Source organism: Elgaria multicarinata, chromosome 2 (genome assembly GCF_023053635.1).
Source record: "Elgaria multicarinata webbii isolate HBS135686 ecotype San Diego chromosome 2, rElgMul1.1.pri, whole genome shotgun sequence".
Taxonomy (NCBI): Eukaryota; Metazoa; Chordata; class Lepidosauria; order Squamata; family Anguidae; genus Elgaria; species Elgaria multicarinata.
The window spans coordinates 173,728,670-173,745,607 of record NC_086172.1 but is presented as its reverse complement, the minus strand read 5'-3'; the positions used below and the strand labels follow the sequence as shown (position 1 = coordinate 173,745,607).

Here is a 16,938-nt window from a genome sequence, read left to right as displayed (position 1 = left end):
GAGGAATTTAAAACAATATTTACATACATGGCAGAGCAAAGGTACCTGGGTTGCATCATTTCAAGTTGCAAAATGCCGCCACCCCATCCCGCAATTCAAAAACCGCAGAAAGAGAGAGAGAGCAAGAGAAAAGTGATAGCATCACAAAACAGCAAAGGTTGAGAGTGGAGAACTTTTAGATTCTGCTGGGGAAAAACAAACGCGAAAATCAGCAAAAATGGTTATATGCCATTGTGCTTGCTTTCTTAACCTCAACCAAGAAGGTAACAGTAGCTAGTGAGGTATCACCTAGAATAGTCATTAAAATTCAAACAAACAAACCAAACACCGTTTTGTCAATGCCCACCATCTACAAGTAAACTGGAATCCAGAAGCAAGAGGGCTTCTCCCCACTCCCCCCACCCCCTCACACCAGTCTTTCCAGAAAGATTTTTCCCCCCCATCTAATGTTTGGATGATATACTTTCTGAAAAGTGTTGCATGTCTAACGAAACTATTTGGATAATATTAGTAAGCCAATCCATCCCGTACGCGACTTGCATTTCTCCCCACCCCTATCATGGTTCATTTAAACCAGGTTTAACGAAGGCTAGACTCCATCCAAACAATGCATGGCAACCTTGCATTCCTAGTGGAGACTTCCACGTATTTAAAGTGGACCCTTCACATGTGCTTTTTCGTTGCTGTTGCTGTATTGTATGCATATTTTGATTAGAAGAGAAAAAAACTCCACTCTGTGCTTATAGGGCCTTGTGGGGAAGAGACATCTCTACTGAAATGTGAACCAAAAACTTTTATCATTATCATTATTATTATTATTATTATTAGAATTTTACAAGTCTTGCATATCTTCATCCATCTGTACCGTCTGGAGTTTGGCCAGCTGTTTTTTATCTGTCCCCAGCTCTTCACAAATGGCATCAACCATATTGCTCATCACGTATTTGGTTTTCGAATCTAGCACCATCAAGTTGCCGGCCGATTTGCTCTCAGGATCGGAGAAGAAGTTTTCCTTCAGGCTGGGGACGGAGTGCAGGATTAACCGCTGCTCTTGAGCGAAATGGGGGTGGACTTGCACCGCCGGGTGGGACTCGACGTGGTTGCTAGTGGCCGGGCCGATCCCACCAAGCGGCGGCTGCGTTGCTGACAGGGACATGAGGTCGTGGCCGGTGAGGAGGGAGCAGTTCTGAAGTGTTGCATAGTTTGCGTTGCTGACGGAGACAATGGTGGCCTCGCTCGTCACGGGAGCCGACATTGGGGGGCTCTCGGACACGGCCGAACCAAGTTCATCTGCATTTAAAAGGGTGGGTGGCCCGAGGGAGAAGTTATGTGCCAGAGTCACGTTGACTAAGGGGGAGGAGCCTTGCTGGCGGCCCCCTCCAACTAGGTTGTCTGAAGGTAGATTTGCATGAAGTTGGGTGTTTTGACCCAGGGGCATGACTTGGGAAAACACCAAGCTGGTTTCTAGCCCTTCTTGTTTAACTGGTCCGATCACTTGGCTTGAATTTGGGACTGTGTACACCACAGGAGCCAGAGAGCTGAAAAACACTTTCCCCTGTTGTGCTGCTGCAGAGTCACTTGTAAACGTGCCGCCGCCTGGTGTGCTTTGATTTATTGAAATATTGCCTGCGGTACGAGAGGAAAGGAGAAAGAAAAAGAAACACAAAAGGGATAGAGTTAAAATCGTGTAAAATAAAATGAAGAATTCAAGGACTCTCACACATAGTACACAGGCTTTTATCTTCCCGATGGCTTTAGGACTGACCCAAAGAATGTATTCATCCAACACTCTATAGTTAAAGTGGGAGATCTCAACGTGAAATTGCAAGCGAGGATATGGGCATCTCTCAATGGGGATATTTCTAAGAAAAACCTAGACCTGGTGGCGGTGAAGCATTTCGACAGCGATTGGCTGAGCTGCCCCAGTGTCACAGAGGCAGACGGTAGGCAGAAGCGTGATTGGCTGCCCTTTGCTGCGCTGCTCTGACGCTAAGGCTGCCCATTGACCAAATTGCTCAAGATGTTAGAGAGGCTCAGAGAGAAGGAGCAGAAGTAAGGACATAGGAAAGAAAGCAAGGATAGGGACCGGAGAAGACAGTAGAGTCTTCTGAGTAGACCAAGGGAAGCAGGGTGGGAATAATAATAATAATATATTTATTTTTTATCCACCTCTCCCTTTGGATCGAGGCGGGGAACAACATTAGAACAGGAATCAATACATCTTAAAAATTCTTGATTTTACATTGATCTGGATAGGCCTGCTGGAAAAGGCTAGTCTTTAAAGCTGCCTTAAAATCACACACAGAGAGTTAATTTTACGAATCTCGTCCGGCAGGCCGTTCCACAGTCTAGGGGCAACAGAAGAAAAGTGGGAAACTGATGTCAGCCTAGTTTTAGCTGACTGAGTAAGTTCACCCCAGAGGACCTGAGTGTGCGGGGCGGACTATATGGGAGAAGGCGATCCCGCAGGTAACCTGGACCCAAACCATTTAGGGCTTTAAAGGTAATGACCAACACTTTGTACTTTGCCCGGAAACTAATTGGCAGCCAGTGGAGTGATTTTAATGTTGGGGTGGTTTGGTCAAGAGGGAAGATGAGAACAAAGACAGGGAGTCGATCCAGTTCAGATGTATCGGCAATCTCTCATTTGCTGCTATGTGAAGAAGGCTCCTTCCATTTTCATTCATTCATTCATTCATTCATTCATCAGGAGGAGAAGGTTAGAAGCTTCCAATTTTAAAGTAAACGCAGCGCCCCATGATATTCAACCTAAGGGATACTCTGGTTTCCCCACCCACAACTTTATTTTATAAATTGGACTTTTTACTGTTGCTGTTGTTTTAAATGTGTTATACTGCTGTTTTAATTAATTGCATTTTATTACTGTTTAAATTTTTTCTTCATAAACTGCATTGAGGAAGCTTCACTTCCAAAGAAAAAATATAAAAACATTTCAACTACATAAATAACATATGTTATTTCAACTACATAAATAAATAAAACTGTTTAAACTATAGTTTGAGGACAAGCCAGGGTCATAGGCCATTTTTTTTATTCTGGCTTGTTCTCACTAACTATGGTTAGCTGTCTGCCAGGCAAACCCTAGGTATTTATTTGTAACATTTATATACCGCTGAATATAGCAGAATCTCTCAGCGGTTCACAACATTAAAACACAATGTTAAAACACAGCATTAAAACACTTCCACAAAGGAGGAATAAAATGGAGTGGCATGAAATGGTAGGGCAACAACCCATGGGTTAACGTTATGTGTGAACCAGGTCATTCTGGCTGAAATGGGCCAGGGAGAGAGAATGAATAGAGAGAAGTGTTTTTATCTCAGTTTTAGAATTTCTGTAAACCGCCCAGAGAGCCCTGGCTATGGGAGCGGTATATAAGTGTAATAAATAAATAAATAAATAAATACACAAAATTATGCATGGTATGGAGAATATGGATAGGGAGACATTTTCTCCCTCTCTCAAAATACTAGAACCCGGGGTCATCCAATGAAGCTGATTGGTGGGAGATCCAGGACAAATAAAAGGACTTCTTCACACAGCACACAGTTAAAGTATGGAACTCACTACCACAAGATGTAGTGATGGGCACCAATTTGGATGGCTTTAAAAGGGGGTTGGATAAATTCCTGGAGGCGAAGGCTATCCATGGCTACTAGCCCTGATGGTTCTGTGCTACCTCCAGTATTCAAGGCAGAAGCCTGTGTGCACCAGTTGCTGGGGAACATGGGCGGGAGGGTGCTGTTGCACCATGTCCTGCTTGTTCATCACTGGTCGATGGCTGGTTGGCCACTGTGTGAACAGAGTAATGGACTAGATGGACCCTCGGTCTGATCCAGCATGGCTCTTCTTATGTTCTTATAATCCCAGGAGTTATTGAAATGAAGAAGGCTGAAGTTCCCATATTGATTTGAAATAGCCAGCCAAATGTTTAGATTCAAACCTCCAGTTTGTATGTATGTATGTATATATGTTATTGCGGTTTTAAATGTATGTGTATATTGTATGTTTTTGTGGTTTTAAATGTATGTGTATATTGTATGTTTTTGTGGTTTTTATTTTTTGTATATTGTTTTAAGTGTTTTTATCTTATGTGAACCACCCAGAGAGCTTTGGCTATGGGGCAGTATACAAATGCTATTATTATTATTATTATTATTATTATTATTATTATTATTATTATTATTATTAATAATAATAATAATAATAATAATAATAATAATAATAATAATATAAAGGGTCTAGATATTCTATTTAACCCTTAGAGAAAAGTTTTCAAAATGTACTGCTAAATCACTCCTTGGAACGCTATAAAATATACCAGCTTTCCCCAGCCTGATGCCCTCGAGCTGTTTTGGACTACAACCCCCAGCATTCCATGCTGGCTGGGGATGATGGGAATTGTAGCCCAAAACATATGGAGGGGATCAGGTTGGGGAAGGGTGAAGTATACAATTCAGCAGATAGGTGATACTGGTTTCGTGACACTATTACAGGCTCGATTGGTCGTTGATACAGTTGCTGAGCGTTAATCCGCGTTCCCTCGCTGAGGGCTGGCCAACTCCCGGTTGGTTCTGGCTCAGCATATAACCGGCATTGTAGCACACACTTATTTGTAACTGAAGTGGTGTTTTATACAGAAATGTTTTGCATTTTAAAATCTCTCTCTCTATATATATAGTTTTTTAAATCTACAAAAATGTAACATTTTAAATTTATAAAATGTATAAATTGGATGAGCCACTCATGATGATTTGTTTTGTTTTGTTTTTAAAGGCAGTTTTATCTATCTACGGTGACATTGTGGAAAAGCTCTGAACAAACAGACTCTGACGAGTCATACGACTGAAGGAATCAACCCTCTGACCCTTTGATCTGCCTTTTCAATTATGAAAGAGATTCACTACCCAAAACAGAAACACAACTTCAGTCTGCTAATGTGAGTCATGGACAGCAAGACACCGGAATGCAAATTCTATCCTAACACACAATAAAGGGGTATTAAAAAGTCTGAGATATCACCCAGTTGACGTTGTCAACTACTTATAAGGCTCTCTTTGGAGGGTAGAAGCCCTATGAAGATGTGATGCCTTCAAGCTTTTTCTAATAAGTGATTGGGACACAATTACAATGCAATTCGTGGAGACCTTTTTATATCCTGCTCAAAAAGCAAGCTCTCACTTGACATGTACCTTCCTAATATTTGCATTTGAGATTTGCTTACTAGGTGGTTCTTTATATGTAAAAGGCCTGATTTAACTGGGGTTTCTTAGGCCGTTTCTTCACCAGCCCGAAAATCCGGGCTGGTCACGGCTGAGTCCCTGTGTGTCCAAATGATGCACAGGGACTCCCGGGGGACAAGCAGGGACGAGAAGGGGTTTTCCCAGGGATAAATAATCCCTGGGAAAACCCGATTCTTCCCGCAGTCTCGGGATCGTCCTGAGACTGCGGGAGGTGTGTGGGCACCCATCCCGGCTTAGTCCTGCTTCCTCGTGAGTAAACACAAGGAGGCGGGAAATGGGCACTGGGCACAGAGCTCTTCAGACACTCTGTGCCCATCGGGGGTGAGTGGGTTGTGTTTTTTTTTAAATTCCTTTCTAAGTTATGTTTTGGCAAACTAAGGCTTCAACGCTATACTTTTTGTGAACCGCCCAAGGAGCTTCAGCTACTGTGCAGTATAAAAATTTATTTATTTATTTATTTATTTTATTACATTTTTATACCACCCAACAGCCGAAGCTCTCTGGGCGGTTCACAAAAATGTAATAAATAAATAAAATAAATAAATAATAAATACTCACTTACCTGGAAGTAAGCCTCACTGACCTCAGAGGGGTTTACTACTGAGTAGACATGTATAGGATAGCACTGCAAAGTTACAATCCTATGTGCACTTACCTGAGAGTAAGCCCCATTGAATACAGTGGAATGTATTCCTAAGTAAACATGCTTAGGATCACACTGCAAACCAGGATGCCCCCGGTTCAAATCTAGCCTTTGTTAGATGGTCTTAGTCTCCCTATCTGCAATGTGGGGATAAGAAAATAGATGTACCTTGCAGGGTTGTTGTATATTACAGAGATAATGTGTGGGATAAGATATGGAGGAGAAATTTGTTCACACTTTCCAAACCAATATGCAAAGCGTAACACAGCTATCCTTTGGTATTCACACTTTTTCAAATTTGGCGATGCAGCTCCCCAATCACAAAATGTGTACAATATTGTGTTTATTATGTGTACAAAAATGGGCATGTGGTTGGGAGGTGGCGGATAATATAAAAAAAGTGCAGAAGAGAAAATTGTTTTCAAAATAATCTGTATATTAAGCAATGCATATACATGGAGAAATGCACCAGAAAATGCATACAAATTCAATATGTGTATAATATAATTACAAATTTGATGTGGAAATGGGACTGGAAAAATCAGAAAGTGAAAAATCGACGGATTCCTCTAAGCTTAGTATCTGAAACACTTTGAACACTCAGAGAGCAGCATACAACTTGGGAGAGCGCCTTCTCCCTTACCAACCTGCCCGATCACTGAGGTCATCCGAGGGCCTGCTCCTGGTGGTTCCACATAGATCCATCCTCCAATTGGAATCCACCAGGGGAAGAGCCTTCAGTGTGGTGGCTCCCCTCCTGTGGAATTCCCTGCCTCTGGAGGTCAGGCAGGTGCCAACCTTGTACTCCCTTCGGCGCCGCCTGAAAACATCTTTATTCCAAGAAGCCTTTCCTTAATATGCAGCCATGAATCTCTGTTATTGCTTCTTTTAAATTTTGTTTTAACTGTTTTATTCTGTTTTTATTTTCATTTTATCTCGTACACTGCTCCGAAATTTTTCAATGGGGAGCGGTATATAAATATTCTAAATAAATAAATAAGTACTATTTATTAACACAATCAAATGTACTTTTTCTCTGCCACCCTGTTTGATGCTGTGCGACATGATTCATTTGCACAAATTCTTCTAAGGATAGGCCCACAAGGCACTTCTCATGAATGCCACAGACATCAGTGGAACCGGTCTGAAACTGGAGGGAAAACTGCAGCCCACGAACTGGAATGAAAAGGGGGACATGCGGTTGAATATTAAGATCCTGAAGTCTGCTAACAGGGGAGGTGATCTTCACTCTCTTCCGCTCTGCAAATCTGCTTTCAAGGATTTGTGTGTATATGTATGTGTGTGTGTCATCTGGAATAGCAAGCAAGCCTTTGCAAAGCTGTGTTTAACTTCATAGAAAATATTTTATTTATTTCACATTCCCTGCCTTTCTGTGCTGGGTGTCTAACGATAATTCCTGCATTGCTGCTTGATTTTATCCTGGTTGTGTTTTTATATTGTATTTTATATTATGCTTTTATACTGGGTGTTTTATATTTTGAATGGTTTTGGCGGTTTTAATTTTTGTCAACTGCCCAGAGAGCTTCGGCTATAGGGCGGTATAAAAATGCAATAAATAAATAAACAGATTTAAAACAAATATCTTAATTAAAACAGGGCATAAAAGTAAGATAAATAAATAAACCACATTTAAAAACACACACTAAAAGAAATAAACTGTAGCCAAACCTCTTCAGCAAGAGATCAGTTTATATGCCAGAGGTCTGCTTGAATAAAAACATCTTTTACCTGCCAAATAAAGGACAACAGAGAGGGAGCCAACCAAATTTCCCTTGGCAGGGAATTCCAGAGCCTGGGGGAAACCACTGAGAAGGCCCTGTCTTGTGTCTCCATCAAACATGCCTCTGATGGCAACAGTACTCAGAGAGGGGCCTCCCCTGAAAATCTTAAAACCCAAAGAACCCAGTCTTTCAGATAAAACATCAATTAATAAGTAACACGGTTTTTACCTTGGGAAGTTGCTGCCGAAACAGGAGGCAGTTGCACCGGCGAAAAACTAATGCCTCCATTAAGTAACTGACTGCTGGTTGCTGAATTCGGGATCTGGACAATGCCATATTGGTTTATTTGGACGGGAGTCGTAAAAGTAACCACAGAGCTGCCATCTTGTGACGCTATTGCTTCTTCGCTTTCTTCCGTCTTCACCTCCATGCTCGGTATCAAACCTGGGAAAGAGCCAGGTACAGAACTGGGGCTGTACGTTGTTGTCGTTGTCGCTACAGAGTTGGACATGGATGCCTGGAGGATTTTGAAGTCTTTCACATCTTCCGAAGAAGAGGCCAAGATGTCGGTCATGGACACCCCATTGCTCAAAGCACTTGGAGATGTTTTGGGCGGGTTTGACGAGGCGGCTTGTGAGGCCCCCACGTGGAGCCCGTTGAGGAGGACACCATTGGGACCCTGGATGAAAGAGGTACCATTAAGAAAGACTGGAGATTGATTGGCAGGCACTAAGTTTCCATTCAACAAAACGCCCGGAGAGCCTAAAGAGATTTTGGAGTTTCCCAGCTGCTGCATGTAGACTGTCTCCATGTGGCTAGGAAGGCTCAAGGAGGTACCTCCATCCGAGGTACCAGCAAGGGGGTGCGGAGATAAGTCCTCTTGACCCTTGCTGGACTCGTCTTCCGTGCTGGGGTTGCCATCTGACTCGCTACAAGGGAAGAAAGAAAGGACAGTGAATTCATGTGCCATCTCTGCTGGATTCCAGAACCAGGATTGTATCTGAAAGTTCTCCCATGAATGGGAAAAATCTCCCTGCACATAGAAAACTAGCATCCTCAGGGAGGCGAGCCTAGAACCTTTTTCCTTACTGCAGTGGTTCCCAATTAGCTAAGTACTGCAGACCCTTTGTTTTTCAAATGCTAAGCCATGGACTCCAGAAATGGACTCCATGGCTTAGCATTTGGACTTCAGAAATGAATGGTGAATATGTGAATGGTACCACGGACCCCCTGGGTGGGTTACGTGGACCCCCGGGGGTCCGTGGACCACCAATTGGGAACCACTGCCTTACTGTGTCATTTTTCGATGTACAGAGTGCTGCTTTTTCTTCCTGATTTTGAGGGAGAGCATTCACAAAGAGGATCTCCCATCGACAACCTGAAATGGTCCATTTCAGGAAATAATACACCGCCTGATTCTCCCACACCTATAGATCAGACCTAAGCCCTTCAGGCATAGATAGTGTCACTTCTATATTAATACTTATCACATGGCCGGCATTAAATTAATGTTAAACAGTAGCAAATCACTTGCATTTTCTCTTAGCACATTGTGAAAACAGAAACAGTCTTTTCGTCAAGATTTCCAGCATAGAAAGTGCTTAAAAAATTTTCTTGCTCATGTATTCACACAGTAATTCTGTGATGTAGGCTACAATATTTAGGGCTTTTAATTTCGAAAAGATGTGATTAAGGGGGAGATATGATCGATTCTCCCTCTCCCGTAATACTAGAACCCAATGGGGCCATCCCAAGAAGCTGACTGGTGGGAAATTTAGGACAGATAAAACGGTGTTCTTCTTCACACTGCGCATAGTCGAACTATGGAATTTGCTGCCACAAAATGTAGTGGTGGCCATCAACTTGGACGGCTTTAAAAAGGGATTAGATAAATCCATGGCGGATAAGCCTATCAATGGCTACTAGTCCTGATGGGTAGATATTAATTCTATTATCAGAGCTAGTATGCCTATGTTCACCAGTTGCTGGGGAACATGAATAAGAGGGTGTTGTTATGCTCAGGATGGTCTTCGAAATAGGCAGCTGGTTGGCTCCTGTGGAAACAGAAAGCTGGTCTAGAGAGGCTTTTCCAGTCCAGCCAGCATTGCGTTGGCTGATTTTCTGAGGAACGTAGTTTTCTCCGTCTTCTATTTTTAAAAAGAATGAATTCCTAGTTCCCTGGTGGCAGAGATCAATTAAACCTCAGCTGCAATATTTAAATGATTAATTGGTTAAGCTAATTGATTTAACACAGTGGTTCCCAAACTTTTTCAGGTCACCGCCCCCTTGGTTCCACAAACTCATGCCCAGTGCCCCCTACCCTACACTATAAAAAACATTATTCAGAATAGCGGTTTTCAACAACCCACTAAAGAAGATAATAACAATAAAATTCAAAATAGTAACAATGAATTGAATATTTCTTCAAAATCCAATTACCTTTTTTTAGTTTATTCAATTAAACATAATTGATGAACTTGATCCAGTGATATCGTCTTTTCAAAGTCTGATAGTCATTTAGCAAGAATATTAGATATCACATTTAGTAACTAGGGTAGAGGACCTCACTATTCTGTAAATTCTTAATGTGATGGATGGGCTTGATGAAGTGATACCAGTTTCCCATCGTCTGGTTTAAAGTCACTTAACATGAGTCTTAAATCACCACATTTAGTAATCTGGAGTCGATTTCTTTGCTTGGAGAGAAGTAGGCAGACCACACTAAAACCACATTCCACCAAATATGATGTTGAAAATGCAACCAGGAGCTTCTGAACCACTCTCCATAGTGCAGGAGAGCGATCAGAAATTTCCTTCTGAACCAAAACTCCCGGTTCGGAAAAGACCACCTCGAGCGCTCCCCTACTGCCCCCTTGCCTCTTAACACCCCCCTATGCAATCCCACTGCTCACTTTGGGAATCACTGATTTAACATGTTTGATAAACTAAAACGGTGCCCTTTGATTAATAAGTAAGGAGGGTTTTTTAACAAAAAAAAAACCTATTATTTTTAAGAAAAGTGCTTAGAAAAAAATATGCGGATATCAAATGCATATCTTAGAAGAGGCAAGCTCCCTTTCCACTACAGCAGCCTTCCTCAACCTGGGTCGCTCCAGATGTGTTGGACTGCATCTCCCAGAATGCCCCAGCCTGGCTGGGGCATTCTGGGAGTTGTAGTCCAACACATCTGGAGTGCCCCAGGTTGAGGAAGGCTGCACTACAGGAAGGAATGCCTCTTCTAAGTTGATGCCCTGTTACAGTACAATCATGAATAATGTAAAAAACAAAGAAAAAAGCATGCCTCCCACTTCTGAACATGCCTCCCACTTCTGAACATGCCTCCCATTCCTGAACATTTTTTAAACACACATGTAATTAAATCAACCAACCCACTCATACAATCAGTCAACCAAGATTTCTTTAAATCAGGCAAAAGTCCAAATCTGAACAGATTCCATGCAAAAGAAATGAAACAAGAGAAAGAAAAACCAAACCAAGAAGACTCGCAGATTAATTATGCTCCCACCACCCCCATACACCCCTTGGGGTGTAATAATGTCACAATGGAAAATATAGCAGAGTCGGTGTAAGCTGTCCATCAACTGCACTTTGGCACCAAAAGGATACATGGAAATTATACACAAGTTAGATTAATTACAGAGAGTGAAACGTGCCCTCCAGCTTCTCTTTCCAGAGCAGTCCAACACGTTTAATGCAAACGTAAACGAAAGGAAAAATCAAGCCGCAGGCCAACCACCCTGCCGGCTGCTAAAATGCGTTCAAGAATGGGTGGGCAGCCAGTGAGCAGCCATTTGGCACGCTGTAAGAGGCACCAGTTTTGTTCTTGGTATCTTGTCTGCGATTGGAGGTCTTTCTAGTGCACGACACTGGATGACCCTTAATAGAGAACTCAGACATCTGAACTAAGTTTATTAGGATGATTCTTTAGGCCTCTCCTGATGGGCATTGGAGCATTGGCTGATGGGTACTGGAGTCCAACAATAGCTGGAGGGCCATAGGTTCCTAACCTCAGGTCTATGTAAAACCTTCAGAAACACTTAACATGGTTAGACAAATTCCTGGAGGAGGAGGCTATCCATAGCTACTAGTCCTGATGGATATGTGCTGCCTCCAGTATCAGAGACGGTATGCCTATGTACAGCACTTGCTGGGGAACATGGGTGGGAGGATGCCATTGCCCATGTGTCCTGCTTGTGGGTTCGCAGCCAACAGCTGGTTGGCCACTGTGTGAACAGTCTGCTGGACTAGATGGACGCTGGGTCTGATCCAGCAGGGCTCCTCTAATGTTCTTATGTTCCTTCGAACTATTAAGAGCGTAAGAAGGCCCTCCTGTACGACTTTGTTTGCTTATGACATGCGTGCCCCCACACTAGGGGATTATTTCAGACTGGAGGCGGAATGAAAACCAACGCAATTGCACTTCTTGCTTCAGTCTCTAAGATCCAACAGGCCCAGGCTGCCTTTCTTTCCAAACTACAGCAAATAGTTCCCAAACTAGAGGACAGCCCCAAAGGATTTTGGCCACAATCCACGAAACGGTGCGATTTATCTCCGCCTGTCTACTGAGGCTTCTCTGGTAACAGGCCCACACCCGCCACGCTGCAATATAAGCCATGTTTGAAGCCTGGGAAGGGATTTTTTTTAAAAAAAAAACCAACGGTTTGGCATATGTCATATTCAAATTGGTCTTTTGCTATTCCCCCTGCCAGGACTGTTAGATGTTTGCAAACTTTAGCTTGTGTATATGGCTAAAATAGATATATGGATGTGAGCTCATAGATGGATAGGTAGACAGTTCAGACTATGGCTGCATTTGGACAACGCAATAGTCAATGGTGGGTTCATAGAATCATAGAGTAGCTGAGTTGGAAGGGGCCTACAAGGCCATCGAGTACAACCCCCTGCTCAATGCAGGAATCCACCCTAAAGCATCCCTGACAGGTGGTTGTCCAGCTGCCTCTTGAATGACTCTAGTGTGGGAGAGCCCACAACCTCCCTAGGTAACTGATTCCATTGTCGTACTGCTCTAACAGTCAGGAAGTTTTTCCTGATGTCCAGCTGGAATCTGGCTTCCTTTAACTTGAGCCCGTTATTCCGTGTCTTGCACTCTGGGAGGATTGAGAAGAGATCCTGGCCCTCCTCTGTGTGATAGTCAACTCCACAGCTGATTATCTAGGGGGCATCAACCGTGGTGTAGATTAAGTCCAGCATCAAGTTGACTGTTAATAAACAGTGTGTTTGACTGGCACATCCTCGCCCTCCCCCCCCCCACCGCTGGTATCCCATCAGCCATTGTGACTGGGTTCAGAGAACACAATAGTCAACAATTGATTAAGTGCATGGTAGACTAAATAGTCTACCCTTGACTATTTCCCTAACCCAGGTCATGACCTGTCCACAATTCCCTTTCCACTGCAAATATCAGAATCATCAGAGTTTAACAAACATACACACAAAACACAACTGAATAAAAGGCATTTTCTATTTAGGAGGGAGAAAAAGCTAAGATTTGAACGCTTTCCAGCAATTTGCTTTTGATTAAGCCTGCAACTCCATTAAAAAAAGAAGCAAGTTTCCAACACGGCTGTGGTTTTGCCAGTTCATCCCATCCTGTTTGCAAAATGCAGCTCAGCCTGCCAATATTCCCACACAATCCGCTCAAAAAGCCTCCGCGACTTGTCTGGTGGGCCCCAATTCAAGACATGGACCTGGATTCTGTCATGCTTAGGACAGACCCATAGAAATCAATGGGATTAAAGTTAGCCATAACTCCCATCCCATTGATTTCAACAAGTCTGCTCTAGGACTAACAAAATCTGGAACCAACCCTTGGTGTTCGGAAAGAATTCACAGCTAACCCGCTTTGTAAGGGACTGTTGCCTCAGTAGCTGCACGTAGAGCAGCTGTTTTCATAGAATCACAGAATTATAGAATAGTAGAGTTGGAAGGGGCCTACAAGGCCATCGAGTCCAACCCCCTGCTCAATGCAGGAATCCACCTCAAAGCATACCGGGTGGAATTGAACGCAAAAGGTGGTGGGGCCAAAAATCAATATATTTTAGCTTAAAGTTCCTACTGTCAGCAACTACAACCTCAGGAGAAGTATCCCAATATTTTAGAATGGGGGGAAACTGCACAAGTCCTGGAAAGCCTGCAAATGCTTGGTGGTCAAGGGTCAGACGGCGGGCCAGTTTCAGCCCTAGGCTTGCTGTTCCAAACCCTGGTGTAGAACACGGCCGTGGCATTTGGATTACTCTGGAATTATGTGGCAGGCGTGCTTTCGGTTTCTCTCAGTGAGCCCTTTCTGACTCAGAATTAGGTCATCTTACTGCACATCTGCAGTAAGATGAAGTAGTGAAGTTCTTTTACAACCTGACAGGATGGTGGAGGCAACCAAGATACCCCATGGTGAGAGGTCTCACTCAGGCACAGCTCTATATTGGGGCAAATGGAGTTGTAACAACCTGCCTGCCCTCCGGCCCCTTGTGCCAGAGAGATTCTTCCACAACCATGTCCATTTGCTCCAAGCACCACACGTGGTCTTCTTCTGCACTCCCCCAACAATCTCAGTAGAATATTGAGCATCTGCCCTACCTTCCTCCCCACCAACCCAATGGGCACGATCCATCATGGGTCTCATCTCAGGGTTGTTTGGCCTCCCAGATGGGCTCCAACGCATGCTTAATCCTGAAGACAGCTCAGCAACTCATCCATCCTGAGCTGCATGACCTAACAGCTATTACAGGAACTTCCCCAAAAGTACCCATGTCATAACCGCAGCCAGTGTTTTACCATCTTCGGTTGGTTCGCCAACTACGGCCTCTCCTGGACAGGGATAGCTTGACCACGGTGGTACAGGCATTGGTAACCTCAAGATTAGATTACTGCAACGCGCTCTATATGGGGCTGCCCTTGAAGCTGCTCCAGAAGCTGGAGCTAGTGCAGAATGCTGCAGCTCGGCTGTTGTCTGGAGCTGCCCCTTTCCAGCATGTAACTCCTCTGCTGTGAGAACTGCACTGGCTTCCTATTCACTACCGGGCCAAGTTTAAGGTTCTTGTACTTGTGTACAAAGCCCTAAACAACTTGGGACCAGGATACCTGAGAGAGCGCCTTCTCCCTTACCAACCTGCCCGATCACTGAGGTCATCCGAGGGCCTGCTCCTGGTGGTTCCACATAGATCCATCCTCCGATTGGAATCCACCAGGGGAAGAGCCTTCAGTGTAGTGGCCCCCCTCCTGTGGAACTCCCTGCCTCTGGAGGTCAGGCAGGCACCAACCTTGTACTCCTTTCGGCGCCTCCTGAAAACATCTTTATTCCAAGAAGCCTTTCTTTAACATGCAGCCTTGGATTTCTGTTTTTGCTTCTTTTTAAATTTTGTTTTAACTGTTTTATTCTGTTTTTATTTTCATTTTACCTTGTACACCGCTCCGAAAGTTTTCAATGGGGGAGCGGTATATAAATATTCTAAATAAATAAATAAATAAATCAGTCCTGAAGTCCAACGTTCTGTTTCCTACATGCAAGCAAGTCATAAAGGCAATAGCCTTCTCAAGCTGTTTACGCTCACCTCCAAGCAGCTGGTATTCAGAGGTATTACTGTCTCTAAGCATGCAGGTTTCATTTAACCATCGCAGTAATTGATAGACCCGTCCCCACTGAATTTATCCAGCCCAGTGGTGGGTAAAAAATAGATCAGGATTGTACTGGTAGATGTTCAGGTGATTTACAGTAGATTAGCAATTCAGTAGACTCCCAATTCTCTTAACGCTAGCAAATTAAGTTGCTGAAAAAGAACGCTTGGGGGAAACCAGGAATGTTTTTCTGTATGGAAGAACTTGCAAGCTTGATTCTGGTACTGATCACAAATTCCTGGGCTGAGTGTGTCCTCAGAAGCATCCTGCCGCTTAATTCTTAGCATTTGTCCACCTGCCTGAGTCACTATTTTGCACCTGGCTCTGGTTGGTAGACCTTAGGGGTCCAGTGAAAAGCGAAGTAGACCTGGCAAGCCCTTCAAAAACAAACAAACAAACCCCAAACCCAAAATAATCATCTAAGGCAGTAAATTAATTAGGCATTGCATGAATGGCAAATGTGGGTCTACCTCACCTCCTGTTTGCTAAAGGATCAGCCAAGCCCAGACATGCATTTCACTTCAGGCTACAACTCACTTTAAAAAAAAAATCAAATCAAATCATCATACAGGTTTCCGTTGACTAATTAAATTTGCATAGGGGAAAATATTGTTTCTGAAGCAGGAAGCGTATTTCCCTTTTTTTTGGATGATGCACACGCTCGTAGCAAGCATCTTGGAAGAGGCATTCCCTGCTAGGAAAGAGGGGTGAAGGGAAGGGGTGCCTTTTTCACACCATTGCTTGTCATTTGCGGGTTTTCATAAGCAATTACATTTAAAACAATAATTCCTTTATTTAAACATTCTTCTGCCCAATTAATCACAGCACCGTTTTAGTCGATCAAACTTTTAAAAGAAATCAAATAACTGATGTACGTATCTATTAAATGCTGGAACCCCAATTTGTCTATTCCCCTTTTAATGCTTACAGGTCGAACCCGAGAGATCTTGCACTCTGAGCCAGTATAGTGCTTCTAAATCAGTGGTTCCCAAACTTTTTCAGGTAACCGCCCCTTGGTTCCACAAACTCATGCCCAGTGCCCTCGGCATGCAGCCCCTTTAAATGGGAAGCACACGCCACAGCCTTGCCGAGGGAGGGAGGGAAAAGAAAGCGAACGCCTCTGTTTTGCAGCCGGCGTGGCGGGGCACACCAAGCAGGGTATGTCTCTTCATTAGCGTTTTGGTGCTTTTGAAACATTTCAATTCATCATTAAAAGGACACTTCTTAAACAGTATTAATACATTGTGGATTCTTCCCCTATATGGCTTGGGACCAAACTACCTTCTCCCATAAAAATGTCCCTGGGTTTTAAGACCTTCTGGAGATGTGCTTCTTGGAAAAGACCACCTCGAGCGCCCCCCTGCTGCCCCTTTGCCTCTTAGCGTCCCCCCTGCTGCCCCCTTGCCTCTTAGCGTCCCCCTATGCAATCCACCGCCCCCAAGCGGGCAGTACCGCCCACTTTGGGAACCACTGCTCTAAATCAACAAACTGGACGCTGCAATTCTGTACATGTCTCCTTTGAAGTAAGTCTCCCTGAGCTCAATCAGGCTTACTCCCAGGAAAGCGGATATAGGATTGTGGCCTGAGATTATCTGACTGACCAGACCTCCAGGGCAGAGTACATGCTATACATGCA

At 43.7% G+C, this 16,938-nt stretch overlaps 1 protein-coding gene across 1 annotated transcript in view; it reads right to left on the bottom strand.

Moving 5' to 3' along the window:
• Nucleotides 1-443: 443 nt before the first annotated feature.
• The window catches only part of SIX4 (SIX homeobox 4), a 30,133-nt gene continuing 13,638 nt past the window's right edge, over nt 444-16,938 (bottom strand). The window contains exons 3-4 of the mRNA XM_063115835.1: nt 7,878-8,578; nt 444-1,626 (exon numbers count right to left, since the gene is read on the bottom strand). Of these exons, the coding sequence (XP_062971905.1) occupies nt 833-1,626; nt 7,878-8,578 (1,495 nt within the window). The 3' untranslated portion in view covers nt 444-832. The remainder of the gene's footprint in view (nt 1,627-7,877; nt 8,579-16,938) is intronic.